Source organism: Phacochoerus africanus, chromosome 5 (genome assembly GCF_016906955.1).
Source record: "Phacochoerus africanus isolate WHEZ1 chromosome 5, ROS_Pafr_v1, whole genome shotgun sequence".
Lineage (NCBI taxonomy): Eukaryota > Metazoa > Chordata > Mammalia > Artiodactyla > Suidae > Phacochoerus > Phacochoerus africanus.
The window spans coordinates 75486022-75509316 of record NC_062548.1 but is presented as its reverse complement, the minus strand read 5'-3'; the positions used below and the strand labels follow the sequence as shown (position 1 = coordinate 75509316).

At 57.2% G+C, this 23295-nt stretch overlaps 1 protein-coding gene across 16 annotated transcripts in view; it reads left to right on the top strand.

The window, feature by feature from the left end:
* DYSF (dysferlin) overlaps positions 1 to 23295 on the top strand; it is a 228349-nt gene that overhangs the window by 100687 nt on the left and 104367 nt on the right. For all 16 annotated transcript variants that reach the window (XM_047781803.1, XM_047781796.1, XM_047781799.1 and 13 more), the window contains 8 exons: positions 3600 to 3792; positions 5825 to 5980; positions 9387 to 9518; positions 9615 to 9781; positions 11069 to 11183; positions 11450 to 11555; positions 11794 to 11936; positions 13639 to 13812. In XM_047781803.1, the coding sequence (XP_047637759.1) occupies positions 3600 to 3792; positions 5825 to 5980; positions 9387 to 9518; positions 9615 to 9781; positions 11069 to 11183; positions 11450 to 11555; positions 11794 to 11936; positions 13639 to 13812 (1186 nt within the window). The remainder of the gene's footprint in view (positions 1 to 3599; positions 3793 to 5824; positions 5981 to 9386; positions 9519 to 9614; positions 9782 to 11068; positions 11184 to 11449; positions 11556 to 11793; positions 11937 to 13638; positions 13813 to 23295) is intronic.

Here is a 23295-nt window from a genome sequence, read left to right as displayed (position 1 = left end):
AGGGGCAGCTGGAAAAAGGTGTCACCTGAGTCAGGGACATGGGGACATGGGCCAGCATGGTTCAGGGGACATCATGGCGATACCAGCCTTATAAAGAGCATTTTCTGTGCCGGGTGCTGCTCTGAGAATCTTCAACGTATTAACTCATCATAAAAATCTTATGAGGCAGGAAGTAGAATGATCCACAATTTACAGATGGGGAAACTGAGGCACGGAGAGGTTACACCCTCCGTGTGCTGCTTTGTACTGGACAGTCCTTGATGGTAGGTTGGGTGTGGGGGCCCAAGGAAGGTCTAGAATGTTCTCCTGGCTCTGGCCAGAGCAGGTGGACGGCAGGGCTGTTTCCGGAGGTGTCAGCAGGTTTGGGGCAGGATGAAGGGTTCAGGGCTAGACGACGTGGGCATCTGGGGTCTGGAGTGAGGATAGAGGGGCAGGGGGTGTGTGTCAGTATGGGGGGTGCAGAATGACTGGCTGGGCCCCACTGTGCCCCCACCCCTCATGGCCTCGGGTGCAAAGGGCAGGCCAGGGCTCTGGGTTCACCGTGCTCTGCTCGTGACCTGTGTATGGTGTGGATCTTGAGGCCTGAGGTGCCTGAAATATCTGAGAAGCGTGAGTCCCGAAACCCTGGCCACTGCTCTGCACTCTCAGGGCTCCGTTCTTGGTGGACTTAGCTAAAAATGCTTCTGCCAAAACCTGGTCCCCTTGAATCACTCTCCCAGGGATAGATGGTGGTGGGCGGCCTCCTGAGAGACCCTGTTCACAAGTCTGAGGCTTGTGAGGAGGGTCCCATCCCCTTGGGAGCACACGCATGGCTCTCTGGGGAGGAACACCAGGCCTCTGCATCAACTCCTTCGTCAACCATCCGAGGCCATCCTGGGGTCGCAGCAGGAGGGCTGCTGTCCTTGCCCCCTGCCTTGAGATGAGCCTTGTCACAGTTGACAGCAGGGCAGAGAGTGCGGGGGGCAGGGGCACGGGGGGCCTGAGCCAGCTTGCCATGCATGACCACCGGCTGCCCACCCATTCCTCCAGCCAGCCTGGGCCCACGGCTCCAACATCAGTGTCCTTTGCCACTTCCTGGCTCTTCTCCCATGGAGCTCTCTCCCCCGGCCAGCGATGCCCACTCCGTTCCTCCAGCCCAGCCCTCTCCTCTCATCTCCTGACCCATGGACCCAACTGCCTGTCACAGCCTGTCTCCCCTGGGCATCCTGCCAGCACAGCCTGTTCATCATGTGCAATCTTCCTAAACCTGAGCCGTGCCACCTCTGCTTCAGCCCTGCAGTGACTCCCCTTGCCTTTAGGAAAAACTGCAGCTCTCCTCTGGTGGATGGACCTCTCTGTCCTGGACCCCAGCAGTCTGGCCCTTTAGCCCTTCAGAGCCTCTGTGCTGGCTCCCTTGCCTCCTGGGCTCCCACCTGCCTCTGAGCCTTTGTCTTGTGCACATACTGCTCCTCTGGCCAGACTGCCCTTCCTGCTCTTCCTGGCCTGACTAGCTCCTGTGCAGCTCGAGGCCACTTCCTCCAGGAAGGACTCCTGAATCTGAGGCTGCTCAGTGGGGATCTCGCTTGTTTTCCTGTCTGTTCCAGGGGCTCCCCAAGGACAGGACTGGGTCTCGTTGTCTCTGGACCCAGCCCCCAGCCAGAGTCAGGAGAGCTGTTGCTCATGGGGAGTAAAATGAATGACCCAGTGGCCAGTGTATCTTTTAGGCTGGACACTGTACCTTCCCAGGTGGCTGTCCCTGATAGAGGCACTCACTGTTGGGAGGCAGGCAATGACTTTGTGAGTATCCCAGCTCTGCTCCTAGCCTGCCCAGGGCCTGCCTGCCATTTCTGAGTCAGCCAGGGTTGGCAGGGTGTTTTGGGGTTCGGGGTACAGTCATCCATCCTCATCTTCTGGGCTCTCCCTTTCTATCCATGCCCTGTTTTAGGCTTTCAGGGGCGGGAAAGGGCCGAGACAATTTGTTTGTGGCAGTTATAGGTCCTGGCTGTTTCTCAGGGCGTTTGGGCGAGGATGCTGGCCTCGGTGAAAATCTCCCATTGGTGGGCTGTATGGCAGTCCCTCCCAGCTCTGACCTGGGCTGGGAGCATAAATCACCATGGTTGGCTTGCCTCTCCATTCAGGACCCGCCTGCCCCCACCCTCAGGCCCACTCAGGCCACCTCCCAGGCAGGCCCAGCCCAGGCTCTGGCCTGGGGCCCCTGTTACCCAGCGCACATGCCCCTCCACCGCTGTGTTGGAGCGGAATAGGGCTGGAGGCCGCCCCTCTCCTGGCCTGGGGCAGCCCCATCCAAGGCACCCTCGGGGCAGTAAATATTATATTACTACAGGGTGTGCAGTACGTGACCTGAGACAGGCCCCGGGGCTTAAGTTTCCCCGCGATGGAGTTTGCGTACTGCTCCCCCCACCCTAAAAATTCAATTAAAAAAAATAACAGGAAAAATGTAGTGCGCCGAGGGCCTGCCAGAGTGGTGTATCTGGCGGCGGCGGTGCCGCTGCGCTCGGCGGTAATTGGTTCTGCATAGCTCGGGGAAATTGGCAGAAAAATAAATCAGCCGGGAGCCGGGAGTCGAGACACTGCGGGGAGGGGAGCGTGAGGTGTGTGTGTGGGGGCGGGCCGCGAGTGGTGGAAGCAGATCTGGCGAGTGGGTTTGACTGATGTCCTGTTTGGGAGTCAAGGGCTTGGCAGGGGTGGGGTGGGGGTGGGGGTGGGGGTGGGGCAGCCTCCCAGCCTCCCGCAGGGATAATTTAGAGGGGTGCTTCTAGGTGAGGGAGAGCACAGGCACCGCCCCCGCCCCCATCCCCACCCCATCCTGTATGACCTTTGTGTCTGTACTGACTGACCCTGGGGCTTGGCACGGCCAGGAGGAGCCATATAAAGAACTCTTAGGGAGCTCAGAGAGGGAGCCCACCCTTTGCATGGGGGTAGTCAGAGTTCTTCGCCTCCGACTAGGATTGAGTTTAAATCCAACACTCCCCCACTCCACTTGGGGCCTGGAGCTGTGTTTCTGGGATTGCGTGCCCCTCACCTCCTCTCCAAAGGCTTCCCAAAGCAGAGGGTTCTGGGAGGGGTGTTGTGGGGCCGCTCTGGGTCGACACATCTGTATTGCTGGCTGCCGGCCTCCCCACAGCGTCTGCAGTGGCTTGTCAGGGGTCCATAAATTTCCTCCTTGAAGAAAGTGTGCATACAACAGAATGGATTCGTTTCAGCCAAAGGCAACTTAGGGCTCAGGCCTCTGCTCTAGGAGGATGCGGGGGGCAAGGAGGGACCCTCTGGGCATCTGGGGGCTTGTGCTTGTTGGGTGGAGGGGATGCACAGGTAAAAGAACTCACACAGACTGGAGGCTGAGGATAAGTTCCAGACAGGCAGCCCCCAAATTAAGGGCTGGGGGACCTGAGAGCAGGGTGCACACCGGCGAGTACGGCTGTGGCAGGTTTCCTGCAAGAAATGGCTGTGCACATGGTCAGGCTAGAGGAGGACCCAGAGTGCATGGAGCACCCAGTGGGCAGGCCGAAGGGATGAGACTTGTTGTGGGTACACGCATGCGTATGCCTGGACCCGGGCTCCTGTTCACCAGGCACATCCTGTCTGTCTGTCTGTCACAGCCAGCCCCTAGGTGACATCCATGAGACGCCCTCTGCTACCCACCTGGACCAGTACCTGCACCGGCTGCGCATGCGTCACCTGAGCCAGATCGTTGAGGCGGCCCAGGCCCTGAAGCTTGGCCACAGTGAACTCCCCGCTGCCCTGGAGCAGGCTGAAGACTGGCTCCTGCGTCTCCGTGCCCTGGCAGATGAGGTAGCCCCTGCGAGGCTCCTTTCTTCCTGCCTGAAGCATCAGAACTGGGAGGGACATGGGGACTGTCTGGCCATGATCCGGCCCTGGCTCCCTGGCTGGGTGATCTTGGACAGGTGTCTTAACCTCTCTGAGCCTCCATGTCCCTGTTCACAGAAGGAGGAGAGAGGATACAATAGGATACTGGGTGTGGTGGGCCCAGCACAGAGTAGGGGCTCGATAAACACCTCCAAACATGCTCAGTAAGTGTGCTTAATAAATGCTGCTGCCAAAGTATGTCAGAGACAGAGCTGGTACTGGAATCCAGGCCAGGGCGCCTGGCCCTATGTCCAGTGCCAGAGCCTTCTTCCCCAGGGACCTGACTTCTCTCTGCCAACCTGTCCGCCTCTGGCCTCCTATCTGCCTCTCCTGGGGCCCCATGTTGCCTGCCCTCCTGGATGCCCCTGAGCCCCAGGCCTGAGGAGGCTGTGCCTCAGTAGCTCCATACCCACACCCCCACCCTCTTGCCCCCACCCCACCCCCTAGTCAAATGCCCCATCCAGTTTTCCCGGGAAGCAGGCAGGCTGAAGATATGTCCAGAATGGGGAGAAAGGTCTGCTCACGGGCAGACACAACAGCTGTCCTCTCTGCCCAGAGCCATTTGGGACCCCTGGGAGGGGGTGGGGAGTGGTGAGGAAGGCTCTCGCCAGAAAGAGCGTGCAGAGAAAGGCAGGGCTTGAGAGCAGCTTCTTGTTGAAGAGAGGGGGATCCAGGAGGTGGAAGGGGTGTTTGGGAGGGGAAGGCAGCACCAGGTGTTGGTCCCCGGGGTATGTCTGCTTTGGCTTATCCCGAGCGGGCCCGGGGCATGTGGCCATTACCTGGGGGAGCAGTGCTTGCTCAGCCCCAGGCCGACCCCTTGCAGTGGCGAGGACCACTCCCTGGGGTGGACCCCAGGCTGCCTTCCATAACTTGGTGTAGACCCTGGAACTCAGCGCGGATTGCATTCCGGCTGGGAGGTGTTAAGGTGAAACGGGTGGGGTGCCGGGTGCCGCGTGTGAGGGAAACTGGAGCGAGTCTTTCTCAAATCGTCGTGTGCACCAGCGCCCCCTGGAGGGCTTGTTGGAACAGAGTACAAGCCCCACCTGATCCCGCGGGTCTGGGGTCGGGCCTGAGAATGTGCATTTCTAGCCGGTTTCCAGCGGCCGCTCTGGGGACCACACTTTGAGAACGCCTGGTATCTGGTGGTTGGGAACACATATCTGGAAATCAGAAAAACCTGCTTCCGAACTTCTTAGAGCTTGAATTTCCTCATCTGTACCTGCCTCCCAGGGCTCGCGGCAGAGATGAAGTGACACAGGGCTGGGGGATGCCAAGGGCGGTCCCCAGGAGCCCAGCTTAGAGACCCTGCCCCGCCCCCCTGAGCACCCTGCCAGCAGCCTTGGGAGCAGGTGGACTTTCCCAATCAGCCACTTCTCCCGAGTGTGGCAGTGGGGAGCAGTTTTCACAGCTAGAGGCTCAGAGGGGCTTCTGTTCTGGGCTAGTCACCACTGGCCCAGAAAAGGACCAGCCCCCAGGGGTCCCTGTGGTTAGAGGGTGGAGGGAGCGAGCGTTCTCTGGGGAGGGGCACACCTTCTGTGGATCCACTGCTGCTCTCAGGTGAGGAAGGGGGATGACAGCTTAAGTGTCATGTCATCTCTCGGGTCAGATCACATCCTCCAATGTCTACCCTCTGGAAGCATCTCTCTAGTCCTCAGGGGAGGGGATCTAAGAACCTAAACTCGGGGCTCCAGGCAGCAGTGTCTCTCCCCAGAGAACGTGAACTCAGCTCAATGAATTCTTGGCGGGCTCCTCATGTGAGCGGGGATGGCCTGGTGCCCTGTCCCTGGGGGCTCATAGCTGCTGAAGACAGAAGTGCCCAGCCAGCCCTGGGAGGTCAAGGGAGTGGCTGGGCCTGGGCTGCATGAAGGGTGGGAGTTGGGAGGCCAATTCCCCCCAGGGGGCTGAGGACGTGGACCAGGCGGCGCCATCCCCACCCTGACTGCTGCCCTCTTTCCAGCCCCAGAACAGCCTGCCTGACATCGTCATCTGGATGCTGCAGGGCGACAAGCGGGTGGCCTACCAGCGGGTGCCTGCCCACGAGGTCCTCTTCTCCCGGCGGGGCTCCAGCTACTGTGGCAAGAATTGTGGAAAGCTGCAGACGATATTTCTGAAAGTGGGTTCTTTTTCCTCAAGTTGTGATGGTACTTTCTCACCCCCAGGGCTGTCCGTTCGCCTTCTGTTTCCCCTTCTGTTCTGTCAGACTCAGAGTTTTTAAGATCTGCTCTTGGAAGGGACGGAGGGCTTTGTGTGAACAGACTTCTCTTTTCCCCTGTCCCCCACAAAGTCCCTGGGCCCCATGCACCTATTCTGGAAAGTGAGCAGGTGACAGCTGGAATCAGGGGGCGTGGGAATGAATGAGGGGCTGACCCCCAAGATTGTGCTCCTTTCCAGCCTGCTCCCTGGTGGGGCCCTCAGCCCTCAACCCCCACCCCCAGCCTTTCAGAGCCTCCGGCTCAGACCTGCCTCCACCCACCTCCCAAGGGGTTGACTCCACTGGAGTCATGCTGGGGGCAAGTGATCCTGCCCCCAGCTCTCCTGCCCTTTCTCCTCCAAGGCCTGTTCCTGCACATGCGCCGTCTTCTCTCAGCCTTGGGGGTGGGTGACAGGGAAGTGAGCGGGTGCCCAGAGACCCTCTGTCTTCTCTGCGTTTATGTGGGGACACAGAGTCCAGGCCATTTGTTTGGTCAGGGTACTGGTGGGGTGGGGGGTACTTTCTCAGCCCTGCCCTGGCCCAGGAGTGGTCCCCAGGGGAGGTCCGTCCTTGGGGCTGCTCAGCTAGATGAGGGCCCGGGAAGCAGACCTGCCCCATCGCCTCCTATGGCCGACTCCACAGGGCCCCACTGGCATTATAAACTGCCTGGCCTTCAGCCTTCCCTCCCCATGTCTCTCCTCTCATCCACACCAGGCCCTCCTCCCATCTCACCTCTTCCAGGAAGTCACTGTGGACTAACCTTAGCCTTGAGCCTCTGAGTGGGTGTTGGCCTTCCAATTCATCCCTGCCCAGTCACTCTCGTGGCCCCCTGGGGTGGGCAGAGAGGACACGTTTCAATGGCATAATGTGCGTGGATGGGTTCCAGGGCTGGCCGGACTCCTGTGTGGTCTTGGGCAGATTGCCCAGCCTCTCTGAATGCTGTTTTCCCACCTATAAAATGAGGATCCATCTGCCCACTTCACAGGTTTTGAGGTTTAAATTAGGTAACAGAGGACTTGCTGGAACTAGGCCATCAATGAGTATTAGTTTTTCTCTCCTATTCTCCCTTTTTCCTTCTGGGGGTCCCCTTGCCCCCAGGGGAGAGGAGGCTCCACCAGCACTATCACTGGAGGCCAGCCTGAGGCCAGGATGAACAGATATTTGCATGGGGGTCCCTTCAGAGGAGAGCTGGTTTGCCTGGAAAGAGGGCGGGGGTAGAGTTCCCATCGTGGCTCAGTGGGTTAAGAACCCGACTAGTATCCATGAGGGTGAGGGTTTGATCCCTGGCCTCGCTCAGTGGAGGATCCAGCGTTGCCATGAGCTGCAGTGTAGGTCACAGACGGGGCTTGGATCCTGAGTTGCTAAATGGCTGTGGTGTAGGCAGGCGGCTGTAGTTCTGATTCGACCCGTAGCCCAGGAACTTCTATATGCCTCGGGTATAGCCCTAAAAACAAAACAAAACAAAAAAAAATGAGAAAGAGGGCGGGGGTGTCAGGCAGTGGGCTGCCCCTCCCACCTGGGGCCTGTTCCTCATGAGATCCTAACCTCATAGCATCCTGCTTTCCTCCCTCCTAAGCCAGCTGCTTGCCTGGTAGGGCAGAGGGAAAGGAAGTCCAGGAGTGGCCACATCTGAATGGGGTTAACCCGGGGAAGCTGTCAGGCTGCAGTGGAGGCGGGGCTGCAGGAGTGCGCCTGGTGGACCCGGGTGAGCAGGGTGAGCGGCAGGCTCTGACCTCTTGACCCTGCAGCCTTGGGGAAATGAAAACTGAAAAAAATGTTCCTGATCCTAAGCAAGCAAAAAAAAAAAAAAAAAAAAGAAAAAGAAAAGAAAAAAAAAGATATAGAATTGTTTCTCGAAGTCTTCCCCACTGAGTTTACGAGCCCCGCCAGTAGCTCCTGAGCAAGCTCTACAAAAATGTTGGCAGCAAGCAGAGACCAAGAAAACATTGGTGTTTCTTAACTTAAACCAAAGTTGGAAAAAATGAGCACCAGGAGAGAGGGAGAGGAGCCCCAAACTAGACATTTCTTTATTTGCTGTTGCTATTTTGGGTCCGGCAGGCTGGCCCCGTCTGGGGGAGGGCAGGGGAGAGACTGGGGGTTGGGGGGGGGGGAAGGGGGGGGTCAGGCATTCCTCCATCTCCCTGGGGCTGGTGGTTTGGAGGGGAAAAGGCTGCTCACCACCCCAGGGGAGAGGACAGCTGAAGCGAGCAGTCATGGAGAGGTTTCCGGGGGGTGACACTTAGGGTCAGGGGCTCCTCCAGGCTTCACCGAGGATGAACCAAAGGCAGAGAGGCTGGGTGAAGGGTGAGACTGTTGATGCCTTGGTGTGACCCTCCCCTCCTGCATGACCCCCCTCTGGAGAGAGCCCTTATCTCGCCCTCCCTTTCCTCCCCTGAATCCAGCCAAACAACTTTCTCATCTCCTTCAGCTCCGTGTCCCACAGGAGCCGCTCCTGCAGGCTCACACACACGAAGCCTAGGTGCTTAACGTGTTACTTCCTCTAAGGGACTGTGTGTTATTCTAACAGCGAGCTGCTTCTGTTCCTCAGGCCATGTCTGACCCTTGATTTCCATCAAATGATGAGGTACTTGTGGAGAAGAAATTTTTTTTACATTGGGTTGTTGTGGTTATTCCGTTTTTGGCAGAGCTTCTGAACGTTTCAGGATAAAAAGCAGTGGAAGACCAGTGCACAGTGGTTAACATGCTGATAAGCCCTTGAAAGGGTAGGGATATCAGATGATACGCTAGCATCCAGCCAAAAGAACTCCCAGAAACAAACCAAAAAAACCCCCTGTAAATGAAGGGAGGCTTTAACATCTTCCCCTTTCAGACCTTTCTATTTCCTTTAGAGGCATGTTCTAGAACTGCGCCATCCAATATGGCAGCCATATGGGGCTATTCCAATTTAAATTAATTAACATGAAATGAAACTAAAAATTCAGTTTCTCGGGCTTGCCAGCTACATTTTAAGGGCTTGGTTGCCACATGGGGCTAGTGGTGTTGGATGGTGCAAATTATAAAACATTTCCATTGTAGCAGAAAGTTCCATCGGACAATGCTATTCTAGAAGAGAACGGAAATGAGGATGGGGTGGTAAAAGGGTGCAGAGGGCACCCAGGTCTGGGGCACTCAGTCGTCGCCTTTGATGGGAAGGAATCCTTGTGGGGGGGAGGTTTCCTTCATCATCCACCCCTCTTCCATGGGATTCTGAGACGTCGTCCCAAGGGGTGTCAGGCTGGTGTGCCCAGGCCTTGAGCTCCTCCCCCGCCGATTGGAGACATCCTGACCCTGAAGGGGATGGGGGTTTCTCTCCTTCTCTGGCCCCCAGTATCCGATGGAGGGGATGCCCAGAGCCAGGATGCCAGTGCAGATTCGGGTCAGGCTGTGGTTCGGGCTCTCCGTGGACGAAAAGGAGTTCAATCAGTTTGCAGAGGGCAAGCTCTCTGTCTTTGCTGAAACCGTGAGTGCTGACCACCTGCCCGCCCCCCCCTCCCCCCGCACCCCAAGCCCCCAAGCTCCTGAGGCCCCACTCATTTTTCTGTTGCTCCTTCTCTAGTATGAGAACCAGACCAAGCTGGCCCTGGTCGGAAACTGGGGCACAACAGGCCTCACCTACCCCAAGTTTTCTGACGTCACGGGCAAGATCAAGCTCCCCAAGGACAGCTTCCGCCCCTCGGCCGGCTGGACCTGGGCTGGAGACTGGTTCGTGTGTCCGGAGAAGACGTGAGTCTTGGGCAGGGAGGCCTTGGGGACCTCCTCTGGCCCAGCCACTCCTCTGAAAGGCCTTGGCCCTGTTCATCCCTCTGGCTGCTCCCAGCACCCTGCGAGGTCACAGTGACTTCCACTTGAACTCTCCCAGGACTAGGGGCTCACGAGGCAGCATTCTTTTCTGGAAGGGCTCTAATGATCAGAGAGTCCGGCTTACATTGGAGTTTGCATCCAATGGGTTATAGCCTTTTCCTCCAAGATAACCACAGAAAGCCCTTCCTTCTCTGCCTGTTAACCCTTCCCATGCCTGAGGTTCTCTCTCAGTGCCTCTTAGAACGACCTGGTCCTGCTCCATCTGTATCACCATCTCCACCTCTTTCTCCTCTTTTCCAGTTGGTTGATATTCAACAACTAAGATTTTTTTTAAAACTTTTTAAAAATTGAGGAGTTCCCATCAGGCGCAGCAGAAATGAATCTGACTAGGAACCATGAGGTTGTGGGTTTGATCCCTGGCCTCGCTCAGTGGGTTAAGGATCCAGCCTTGCCGTGAGCTGTGGTGTAGGTCGCAGACGTGGCTCGGATCCGGCGTTGCTGTGGCTGTGGTGTAGGCTGGCAGCTGCAGCTCCGATTCGACCCCTAGCCTGGGAACCTCCATATGCCGTGGGTGCGGCCCTGAAAAGACAAAAGACAAAAAGAAAAAAATTGAAGGATAACATATATGATAGGCATGTACTCAAATCTTAAGTAGCGTGACAACATTTTACATTTCTGCAGCTCTCTGTTGAGCTTCAATTACCCACTGGGTTTTTGGCATCTTCAGTGGGCTTCTCTCTCTCTCTCTCTTTTTTTTTGTTTTTGTTTTTTAGGGCCACACCTGTGGCATATGGAAGTTCCCAGGCTAGGGGTCTAATTGGAGCTATAGCCACCGGCCTACACTGCAGCCATAGCAATGCCAGATCTGAGCCATGTCTGTGACCTACACCACAGCTCACGGCAATGCTGGATCCTAAATTCACTGAGGGAGGCCAGGGATTGAACCCTCGTCCTCATGGATACTGGTCAAGTTTGTTTCTGCTGAGCCACACCGAGAACTCCGGCTTCCCTTTCTCTTTGTCTCGTGGTGATGCTCTCTTCTGTCCCCAGGTGTCTCCCTTGACTCTGTCTGTTCCCTCTCTCCCCCATCTTTCTTGTTGGCGGGGGTGAGGCTGACACAGGAAGGTTGGCCCAGGCTCTGGGGTGCTCTGCTGGGGGTTGTGGATGGTTGGGGGCCTCTTCAGCACTCTGACCCGTCCCCGCCTGCAGCCTGCTTCATGACACTGATGCGGGCCATCTGAGCTTCGTGGAGGAGGTGTTTGAGAACCAGACCCGACTCCCTGGAGGCCAGTGGATCTACATGAGTGACAACTACACGGATGTGGTAAGGGGGTGCTCTGGGGGCAGGTGGGCTCTGCTTTCTTGGAGTCCTGGAGAGGCCTGTGATCGAGAGAATTTTCTCCCATGCTCCCACATCCCCAGCACCCATGCTCTGGTTTCCAGAGGGACAGTGTGAGGTCCCGTGTAGGTAGGACACTGACCCTGAGTCACGCCTGGGGCTTTGAAAATGTCTGTTGTCAAGTTGCATCTTCCCTTCCTCCCTGATCACATCTGTCTCTTCTCCTGCTTGCCTGGCCTGTGTGGCCCTAGAACGGGGAGAAGGTGCTTCCCAAGGATGACATCGAGTGCCCACTGGGCTGGAAGTGGGAAGATGAAGAGTGGTCCACAGACCTCAATCGGGCTGTCGATGAACAAGGTGGGCAGCACGTGGAGCCTGGTGTGCGCCTGCCAAGTTGGCAAGAGTGCTGAGTGCAGGGGCCTTGGGCCTGGGGTACTGGCCTTCACTGAGCTTCTTCACCTGGGGGGACTTCCTGGGTGAGCCCTCACCTCAAACTCAAATTGGGAGCCAGTGGCCCCTTGAGAGTCTGTGGCTATAGCCCAAACGGAGAGATGGGGGATGGCCAGCCGATGAGTGATGGGCACCCCTCCCCCAGGCTGGGAGTACAGCATCACCATCCCTCCGGACCGGAAGCCGAGGCACTGGGTCCCTGCTGAGAAGATGTACTACACACACCGTCGGCGGCGCTGGGTCCGCCTGCGCAGGAGGGACCTCAGCCAGATGGAGGCGCTGAAGAGGGTGAGCCCAGTGGGTGGGGGTAGTGGTGAAACCCTGGGGAGGGGAGACCAACTGGGCACAGATGCACACACAGATGTGCAGGGGACAAGACACGTGCTCACTCGAGATGCTTACAGTTCATGGTGAACACACGCAGATCACACCCAGCACTCACACCGAGGCTCGTGAACAGCAAACACCCAGAGGTGTAAGGAGCTGCATTTGGAATTCACACAGAGAACTGAAAGGTGCAAAGGGCTGGGTGTCCTGGGGGCAGAGTCTGAGACAGAGGCTCTGTGGCATCATTTTCTGAGGCAGGACTCCCAGAAGTGCCAAGAGCAAGGGTGTGCTCTCAGGCAGAGTTGTTGGCTTTGGGCTGAGCTGTGGCTTGGGAGGGGGCTCCACCTGGAGCACCAGAGTCATCCTCACCCAGAGGCAGGGGGACCAGGGTTTGTACCGTCTTTGCTGTCCATCTTTGACTGCAGGTGGACTGGGCCCTTACCCTCTCTGGGGAGCCTGCTCCTTCCAGCATGGCCAATTCCCAGAGCAGGGGGCTTTGGGGATGAGGGTGCTGCTGGTCCAGGGGGCTGAGTGGACTTGGTCAGCATTTCCAGAGGCCGTGTACACGGTGTGAGCACGCACGCCCACAGCCAAGCCCAGACACCCTCGGGACGCAGGCGCAGAGTGAGCTTGTATGAGCAGCTGTTCCCTCCGTGGGTCACAGAGACGTCCGTGTCCTGAGCGCCTCAGGACCTGCCTCTCCAGAACCCTCTTGGCCTGTGTCCTTCCTTCTCAAGCACACTTTGGAATTTTGGCTTGAGAACTAGGCCTCCCCCAGTCCAGGAATAGCCTCTGGCACAACCCAAGTCCCTTCCTCTCTCTTCGGTCACAGAGAATCTAGAGAGGAATGTCGCTGGCCCCCAGGGGAGGCAAGGCGTTTGGGCAACAGGCTGTTCCTGGTGTCCTGAGCCAGACAGACTCCTCTCTTCCCGTGAGGGCGCCCAGGGGTCAGAGGCGAAGCCCTGCTTGGCTGTGCGGCTCACCTGCTCTCTCACCTCCAGCATCGCTCCTGCAGAGGGGCGCGGCTGGCCTCCAGGGCTGGCGCTGTCACTGAGCTCATGGCCCGGGCCTGAGGTGGCACCTCAGGTCACCAGGTGGATGGGAAGGGGCTTCCAGGGCTCCACCCCAGGCCAGGAAAGGGTCCTGTCAGAGGAAGTGCGGGGGTCCCTTCGCAGCTGAGGTCGGCCTGGCCTCGTGGCAGAAACAGCGTGGGGCCAGCAAATGGGCTCTTCATTTTGCCTCTGAATTGCAGACCCACTCCCATTTTGTAAGTCGGGGACATGAAGAAGAAAAAGGAAATGACAAGAAAACCTTGGATTCATGAAATCCACCCAAAATCCAAATAAACAAACAAACCAAAAGCCCAGGGTTTTCATCACTGCTCAGTCTACCTTCCCTTGCTGGCTCCTGAGACCATCCCACAGCCCAGGGAGCCTCTTCCCCTCCTGATTTCTTGACCCTTCTGACACCAGGCTCTTGTGGCTGCAGGAACAGCTTGGAGCCCCCTCCTCCAGGTGGCCCTCCCAGGTTTCCCCACTTGGAGGGCGATGGTGTGGGGTGGGTGGGGAATCGTGGAGGGCAGGAAGGCCACAGCTGGAGCCCAACCCAGGATGCCCCGCCAACCTGCCAGGAGGCCTCTGAGTCTGCCTGTTCTCCCTCTCAGCACAGGCAGGCAGAGGCGGAGGGTGAAGGCTGGGAGTACGCCTCACTCTTTGGCTGGAAGTTCCACCTGGAGTACCGCAAGACAGACGCCTTTCGCCGTCGCCGCTGGCGCCGCCGCATGGAGCCCCTGGAGAAGACGGGACCTGCAGCTGTGTTCGCCCTCGAGGGGGCCCTGGTATGTGGCAGGACCCATCCTGGGTTGGGGGGTGGGGGTGCAGCATGCTTTTCCAGGGCTGATGCCGGGGAGGTTCAGGGGCTCCCAGCTCAGGGCTTTGGCTTCAGTTCCTCTGGGGTTGTATGTGGGGAAGGTGGACACCGGTCTGGGTGTCCTCTTAAAATCAAATATCTCATTTCTTGGCACTGGAAGACCTGCTGCATCTTTGGTAACCGAGATGGGAGCAGGGGAGGAGGGCCCCAGGCTTTGGATGGTCTGACCTGGGACGTGGCTCTTCTTGAGGCTGGCTGGCCTGACGGTGGCCCTGGGAGGACCTGGCTCAAGGGAATAGCCAGAGAGGTCCAGTGACCCTGAATGTCCTTGGTCGGACATGACTCATGGGCGTACTGGGGAATTCAGGGGAGAGGTGTGCATCTGAGACCGAGCCCCAGGCTGGCCATCCTGCCTCAGGGAGTACTCGCTGGAGTTGGTGGGAAGGGGGTCAGCTCAAGGTTCTCCAGGGCTTAGGTGATGTGCTCCACAAAAGAAATGAGCAGACCCTCTCTGAGCAGTCTGAGTAGGGACATTCATGGCCAGGAAGTAGCCTGTCCCCCACTCTGTTGGTCTGGCGACTCCTAGAGTTGGGAGATACCTCCTGTGACATCCAGGTAGGACTGCCTGTCCCTCTGGGAGGGCTTTGGGCTGTGACCCAGGGGAACTGGTCCCATCAGCATCACTGGTTGATGAAATCTGATTGCCTCTACGTCAGCCAGCTCTGTGTGTGTGTGTGTGTGTGTGTGTGCATGCATGTGTGTGTGTGTGGGCGTGTGTGCGTGCACATGAATATCTGAGTTAGGGCAGTGAGTCTTAGCTCTCAGCCAGGGAGTCCAGTGAAGTGGCCCCTGATCTGATGGGGTGGCTGCAGAGAGGGGAATCGAGGCCGACAGTGACCCCGAGGAGAGTGGCAGGGCCTGGAGGCTCCATCACTCTCAGGCCCTGATGGAGGGCCAGGCCCAGGGGGGAGCAGCATGGGGGACAAAACCCTCCGGGAGCCCAGTGATGTCAGAGGCTCCAGAGGGAGCCCCTCCTGGATCTGGGGGCCCAGTGGTGGGGAGGCTGAAAGGGAAGGGCTCAGGCTGGAGGGTCGGAACAGCCACCCAGGCTGTGGCGGCTGCAGCCAGAGAGTCTCGTGAGGCTGGGCTCTGTGTCCTCTCAGCAAGAGCTTTGCTCAGGCACAGGGCAGTGGCTGGGGGAGGCTGTGTGGCTCCAGCTCAGGGGTGAGGACTCCAGACCCGGGCAAGCTCAGAGGCAGGGCCAGGTCTGAGGGTGCCTGCCCCCTGAGGAGTCAGGACTTGTTTTCATCAGGCAGAAATCCAACCAAAGTGGGCTGAGGAGAGAAAAAGAGCTTAAGGGCTCTGATTGCTGGGAATCTGAGTCACCAGGAGGTGAATCAGGCTATAGGCCTGGCAGGAACGAGGAGCTCACACAGTGTCCCTGGGACTCTGTGTTTCTGACTCGCTCCTCTGTCTTGGCTCTGTTCTCGTCCTGGCTCGCTCCTTGTGGTGGCAGAGACGGGGCCCGTGACAAACATTGTCTTTATAGCCAGCCGAAACCTTGCTTGATGAAAGAGTGCCACCCGGCCGGCACCCTCTGTTCTCATCACAGCAGGAGACCCCGGGGGAAAGCGCACTTTCTCCGTGATGCCAGTACCATCTCGTGTGTGATTGACTGGCTCTGCTTGGCCCTGTGCCCACACCAGCCCCTGAGCCTGAGGGCGAGGCATGGAATGTTCTGACTGACCCTCCTGGGTCACGCCCTTTTCCTGTGGTTGATAACTCCACCATGCTGCAGAGAAGGGCATCTGGAAGGGAAACTCCCCCAGCACTGTAGCTAGGGGGCACAGAGCTGCAGAGGGGACCACGGGGCTCCTTAGTGAGCAGTAGGGAGCAAGTGTGGGTTGTTGAGTAGAGGAGGAGTGCTCTGGCCAGAGCTGGGTTTTAGGGCCATTCATCAAGAAGCCCTGGAGGGAGTTCTCATGGTTTAGCTGGTTAAGAGCCTGACAGAGTGTCCCTGAGGATTCGGGTTCAATCCCTGGTCTCACTCAGCGGGTTAAGGATCTAGCATTGCCGTGAGCTGTGGTGTAGGTTGCAAATGGGGCTCAGATCCTGTGTTGCTGTGGCTGTGGTGCAGGCCGGCAGCTGTAGCTTTGATTCTACCCCTAGCCTGGGAACCTCCATATGCTGCGGGTGCAGCCGTTAAGAATAAAAAAAAAAAAAAAAAAAAAAGCCATGGAGGACGGTTGGGAGCCGGGGAGGCCTCCCATCAGGAGACTACCAGGCCATTTAGTTAGGGGTCCAGGAGGAGGTGACCCTCTGGGGTGGGAGCTGCAGGGCTGGCGTGGTGGGAGATGGTGAGGCTTGGGGAGGGAAGGGTCAAAGGGCCTCAGAGACTCTGCTGGGTGGATGGAAGGGCCGCTCCCATCGCCAGGCCACGGGGCGGGGTGGGCCTGGGGCTGCGATGAGTTCACGGTTGGCCCTGGCGAGTGTGACACACACGGTGAAGTGCTGTGTGAGGAAGATGGATCTGGCGACTGCCTGCCAGGCGGCCCAGGGCAGGGAGGCCGGGGGCGCGGGGGCCGAATGTCAGCTGCAAGGCAAGGGGGCTGGGAGGAGAGAGGGCGCGAAGCCAGAGGTGCCCGGAGACACGTGGATGGGAGCGTGGACAGCTCTGGGGCTGGCCCGGATCTAGGGGAAGAAGACGAGCAAGGCTGGGGGACCCACTGCCAAGCTTTCATGCCTTGGTGACTGGGAGGATGCAGGCGGGTACTTCCCAGAACACAGAAACCAATCCATTTGTTCTTTGTGTGGGAGAAAATGTCGGGAGAGGGTGTTGAAATCAAAAGTCAAGTCGCCGGCCGTGGGAAGGTGGTGAATGGTGATGCAAATGTGACTTGCCTGTGATACATGGAAGAAACCAGCGCAGCGAAGCCCTCTGAGTCCTGGGGGAGCTTTGCTGCCATAGGGATCCAGAGGCAGACAGTCACTGGAGTGGCTGGATCCCATCCACCTGGAGTTGGAGGATACAGTCTTTATGTGTGGCCAGCATGCAGACTGGAATGGACCACTCTACTTGAGCAAAGGAGGCCCCAGCAGCACGTGTGTGCCTGCATTCGCACACATGCACACACACACGCGTGCACACGCACACTCCCCCTCCTAGTCACCTTTACATGCTTCCTGCCAGGACCAAGGACAGCCTGGGCTCCCATCCCTGAGCCTGCTGCCCTTTATCCTGGGATGTTTGGATGCTCTAGCCAGGCACTGGGGCAGAGTCCACCCTGCATCACGGGGGCAGATGGTTGGGTTTTCTGGGTACCAGGACCCCTCTGTTGTTCTGGGTACTGGCTTTTGCCCACTGGTCACTGATGCCTGCTGATTGACTTGGCTGGAGTGTGGTGGGGCCAGTGAGGCTTCTGAGTGGCCCAGGTTTGGTTTGAATTCTGCTTCCTCTGCTTCAGCTGTCACTTGTCCCTTCAGCAACTCTTGTCACCTTACTTATGAAAGTTGTCACATCCATGGGTCCTTGTAAGGATTGAGGACATGACACATGCAAGAAGTGCTTCTCAGCCTTTCTGAACATAGGACTTGTCTGGGGATCTTGTTAAAATGCGTACTCTTGGGAGTTCCCGCTGTGGTGCAGTGGAAATGAATCCGACTAGTATCCATGAGGACTAGTTGAACCCATCCAGAGCTCGATCCTTGGCCTCGCTCAGTGGGTTAAGGATTCGAGTTGCCGTGAGCTGTGGTGTAGGTCGCAGACGAGGCTCGGATCTGGCATTGCTGTGGCAGTGGCATAGGCTAGTGGTCACACCTCTGATTCGATCCCTAGCCTGGGAACCTCCCTATGCTGTGGGTGCAGCTTAAAAAGACAAACAAACAAAAGCATGCTCTTGATTTGATGTCTGGGTGGGGCCCAAGGGTCTCCATTTCTAACAGCCCTCCGGTGATGCTGATGCTGCTGGTCCATGGACCATCTCTGAGTAGCAAGGATGTCAGGTGCACAGTACGTCATGAAGATGCGGCAGGAGGTCGTATGGGCCCCCTACTCAGATGCCTTTCTGAGGGAGGCAGGGTGTCTCTTCCTGTCTGAAGGCGTGGGCCAGGGTCCTAGAGAGGGAGGCAGCCAACGATGACATATTCTCCCTGTTCTTTGGTGGGAGAAAAGTGATCTTTTCTTCTAACCATCCTCCATCTGATAGTGGAAGCCTGGCTCGTGGGGAATTCCGCTCTGATTAGGAAAAGGGATGTTCACATGGGAATGCAGATAAATCCAACAGAATCTGCATCTTTGAGGTGCTGGAGGGCAGACTAAGGGTCATTTCAGAGTGACAGTGCCTGACAAGGGAGGCTTCTTGGAGGAGGATGCGGGGGAAGCAGAGCTTGGAGGAGTCCAGGACTGTGGGTGGTGGCCAGGTGGCCTTCCGGGTACTCTGACGTTTCTGGATGTCTGGGCCCGAGGTCCGGGCTGGTGGCGCCCCCTCGCCTCCCACCGCCCGTCCCCTGGCCCGCGTGTCCACTGGCAAGCCGGGCCTCCCTTGCCAGCTCCCCTCCTGAAGACGTCTCGCTGGAAGGCAGGCCCTGTCTGCTCATTAGCACGGCAGCCTTTCCCTGAAACCTTCTGCCGGGGCCAAGCCTGGCTCCCTCTGTGGAGCGGGAGGCCCTGGCTCAGTCTGCTAATCGTCTGCTGTCTCCATCCCGAGCATTATTTTATTTTCGTATTATTCTTTTTCCAGCTAATATCCTGGCATTCCCAAAGACACCGGGTTTCATAATCTTCCTGGCGTTCCCAGGGAGCTGGGAAGCAGAGCACAAAGCTGCTATTATAGCATGTTCCATCCAGCCTCCCTCTCTCTGCCCCACACCCCGCGCTGCTGCCGCCACCGCCACCGCCAGCTCCCACCCAGTCACCCCCTCCCGACGCCACCGGCCTCTCTGAGAACCCTGGTGACGGCCGCCGGGGATGAGCTCACAGAATCCATCGTGTGGCCCTTGCCCTGGGCCTGCCCTCCTCGCGCAGAGGATTTTCCAGAGCCCGGTCGGTCTCTGCGCTTGGCCCTGAGTTTCGGGAAGGGTTTTCTGAGATGCCTGAGCCTGAGCAGGGAGAGGAGAGGGAGACTCAGCCACATGTGCTCTTAGCCTTGGAGATTTTTAGAGCTGGAAGGGGTTTTCCTGTTCAAAGCACTGTCCACCTGGCTTTAGTGCGCCTTGAAATTGGATGCAAAGTTGTGTGTGTGTGTGTGTGTGATGTGTGTGTGCACGCGTGTCTGATGTGTAAGCACGTGTGATGCATGCGTGTATGAGTGTATGGATGTGTATGGTGTGTGCACATGTGTGTCTGTGGTAGGTAAATTCTGGCGTAAGATCTGTGGTGTTCTCCAATTCTCAAGGAAATCCGGGGTCCCAAAGAGGGTAAGAATTACTGAAATCTGTTTTACCTTGTGAGAACTTTCTGTGCATTGTCTCATTTCATTCTCCCAGTGGCCCCAGAAAGCTGGAGGCTATGACTATACCCATTTTACAGCTGGGGAGACTGAGGTTTCAGAACTGCACTAATATGGTAGCTCCTAGCCAGGTGTGGTGATTCAAATTTATATGTAAAGTAATTCAAATGAGAAAATCGAGCTCCGCAGTCATACCAGCCACATTTCAAGAGCCCAGCAGCCACACCGTATTGGATAGTGCGGCTATGGGACAGTTCCACCACTGCAGCAAGTCCTATTGGACAGCGCTGCTCTAGGACAACTCTGAGCCCCTAACGTGACCCAGAAGAAACTGAGGTCTGAGAAGGAGTTTGCCTGGAGGCACAGCCTGAGTTGATTCTAGAACCGAGGCTGGAACAGCAGGCTCTTCTGCCCTCTCTGCCCAGGTTCATCTCCCCACTGCTAATACGGCATCAAGTCGTCCCCTCATAGAGGGGCCTGGAGTGGGGTCCCAGGGCATGTCCTGGACAGCCAGCTGGAGCCTTTGGCTGTGTGCACCCCCCCATCTTGTGGCCAGATAGCTTGGCCTCCCTGGAGCAGAGGGGCACCTAGAGAAGAGTTGGCACCCGTGCCCCCACCCGGGAAACCTCTCATTTGTTGACGGGGGCCTGAGTCCTCACCTGAAGGGCAGAAGACCCCCAGAGGCAGGGGTCCCCGGCCCCAGTCAGGGGTCAGGGAGGGGCAGCTGGGAGTAGGCGATGCCAGGAAGGGGGTCAGGGAGGAGTAATTTGGGGGTTGCAGTGGCTGAAAAGAAAGTCAGATGTGGGAGGGGAGGGGCCACCCGTGGATTTGCGTGAAATTCTTCTATGTACAGGGCACCTCGGCCTGGTTCCTAGAGTGGCTAGTTTGAGCAAGGGCGGCAACTGGGAGGTGAGAGGGTGTTTGCCTTACCAAGGCCCCTGGCTGGGTCTGTGGGCCATTGGCAGGTGGCTCTGTGACCCTTGGACGTACTAATAATTGAGCACCTGTTCTCCACCTGGACTTGTGTGATGGGGCAGGTTTAGGGCCTCCAACTCCCCCTCTCTGATCCTCCTATTCCCCACGTAGAAGGACCATTTGCATAAGTCCTTTCAATATAGGGACTCTGGGTTTATCTGGCTCAAGTTTTGGTACTGAAGCTTATGGGTGTCCACTGAAACTTGTGTGTCTGTATACCCGAGAGAAAATGCAAGCTCAGGGGCAAGCATGGGCTGCGTGTGTTACAGCTAGGTGAATATGACAGGTGCCTGGCATGTATGACCACATGAATGAGGCCCTGCGTCTGCGGCTGCTAGGGTGGCCTTATCATTTGGCGTCTGGTCACGGGTACTATTAAAAATCCTGCCGGAAAATAGGCAGAAGCTAGGACCATTCCAGGCAAACTGAGACATACAGTTGTCCTGATTCCGGAGCCTCTCTGGCTTGGCACGAAACCTGCTCGAGCGTTCTCTGCGCACTTCAGAGACGTGGAAAGCCTAGAGGGACGCACACACAGACGCAGACACTCCTGCCAGCCCCCACGTGGCAGTGTGGATTCTCCAGATTTCTTAATTCCACTACCAAGCTCCCCAGGGGCTGGCCGGTAGCTTTGCAAGGAGTTTCGCAGCTGCTTTCAAGCCCTGGCTCCAGCTGTAAATTAAATGGCGCCGCACCCTCGCCTGCTGTCCCACTTAAGGTTGCAATCAGCCCTGATTAGGAAGGGCGGCCTGCCTGTTCCTGAGTTGTCTCTTTTGCAGGATTCTCCTCCTCTGGGCTGGCCTTCAGGCCCGGTTGGGGTTTCCCTGGAAGCCAAGAGGCCAAGCCAGCCAGGGCAGGGGCATGGGCGTGGGCTCCCCAAGGCCCTGACTTGGTACTCAGTCATATTCTTCCCCAGATCCCTGCTCAGGTGCTGAGTTCTGATGGGGAAGCAGGAGCTGGGAAGAGCCCCGAGGGGGTCCTGGGAGATCCCTGGCTCTACCAGGGCATTTCTTGTGCAACGTTGGGGAAAACATGAATCTCCGGGCCTCCGTTTTCTCACTTATCAGGTGGAAGTGATAACAACACAGCAAAAATGATCACCTCCCCTTCCAGAGCAGGGGTTGGCAAATGATGCCCACACGCCAAGTCCAGCCCTCTGCCTGTTTGTGTAAACAGGGCTGTATTAGCCCCGCTCTGCTCATCTGTGCATCATTGCTCTGGCATCAGAACAAGGCGAGAGTATTTATTCTCTGGCCCTTTGTGCACAGCTTGCCAACCGTTTCTAGAGCACATACCTGTGTCAGGCAGTGCCCCCTGCCCTGTTCATGCATTATCTCATTTTGGCCTCCCAATGATCCTAAGAGGTCAGTTTCATCAGTGCTCCTATTTTACGGAGAAGCAAACTGAGACACAGAGCAAAATAAGTCATAAGTATTCTAGGGGTGTTTCCTCCCTGGTCTATTGGGAAAAATCTTATGGATGATGACGGAGTCGTGCAGGGTGTGTAGCCCTCTTTCCCGCATTGTCCTTTGTTCTTTGGATGTCCCAACAGAGCAGGTGGTGAAGAACTCCTGGCAGGTCACCCTAGGCCTGTGCTGGTCAAGGTTTAACAACTGGCTGTCTGGAAAAAAAATATCCAGAGGACAAATCTGTCTCTATTTGTAGCATTTTCTTATTTCCATGGTGCCCATATTCCCCACCATGGCCAATTTTAAGCTATCAATGTGACGTCACTGAATGTGGGGGATGGGTGGAGATGGCCACTAGCACAACATTAGGTAGCACTGATGTGGTATTTCCATCTCACAGCTACTCTAGATGTAAAGCACCCCAGGATACTAATAAAAAGGTAGTGAAATAATTTGGAAGTGATGAGTTTGAGTATGTATCACCTTGTTTTAAAAATTCTGAAGTTACGGTATGATAGGACTCAGTTTTTACAAATGGCTGAAAATGTGATGCTCGCTCATGAGCCAGGCGAGCTGGCTCCAGCACCTGCTGCTCTCGGGGGGGTCCCCTGATCCTGTTTGTATCAATAAAGAGATGGGGGCTCCCCCTAGTAGTGACCTTCCCTCCAGCTCTGTCACCTGTGGGCTTTGGGTCCATCAGGCATAGGAATTGAGTCCTTCCTGTAAGGTGAGGAGGGCAGCTGGCCCTTGAAACCTGTATGATTGACTCTGCCGGGACTCCATCTTTTCTTTCTTGGCCACCGTGTGTATGGCTGCCGTGGTTCTGGCTTCCTCTGGCTCAGCCCTGGGGAACCCCCGTGCTCAGCCTGTATCCTTTTGCTGCATCCACCTCTGCTCCGACCCCTTCTGCCTCCTTCCTGCTGCTACTTTATAGATCCTGAGTCAGAACTCTAGGCCCTCTGCAGAGACCTGCGCCTTGGCAGAGGGAGGAGATATGTGCGTGATGGACTACGCGTGTGCAGAAAGGATGGCAGCTGCGCTAGGGGTCTGGGGCTGGTCTTGGATCCCATGTAGCTGAGTATAGGAGTCCCTTCCTAGGCTGCTTGTTTTCCAGAACCTGGCCACCTCCTCCCAGCGTGGTGGCCGGGGTCCTGGGATGTCAGTCCTCAGCAGACAGGCTGGGCTTGGCTGCTGGCTCTGGGGACCCTGGGGAAGCCCTGGCATCTGGGGACCCCGGGGAAGCCCTGGCATCTGGGAAGTGGGTTTCCTCGCCCTCCTGAGCTCAGGCACCCCCTGCAAGGAGCCATGGCTGCCAGCAGGGCATCGGCGGGTTGGAGGCCACCAGTCCCTTAGGTGGGCAGTGGGATCCCTCCCACAGCTCTAGCCCCAAGACCAAGTGCGTGGCCACAGACCGCATGGCTGCCTGCCCCAGCCTGGGAGTCACAGCGGCATGAGCTATGGAGGCAGGAATGTGGCTGTGGGAAACCCAATGCCCCTGGCCTGGCCTGGGGCTGGGGCAGAGTGTGCCTGTCCAGTGTGGGTGCAGGGTGGGTGGGTGGAAACCAGACGGTTAGCTGCCCTTGCAGCCTGTTTCTGCTCAGGGCTCCGGGTGAGAGCGGA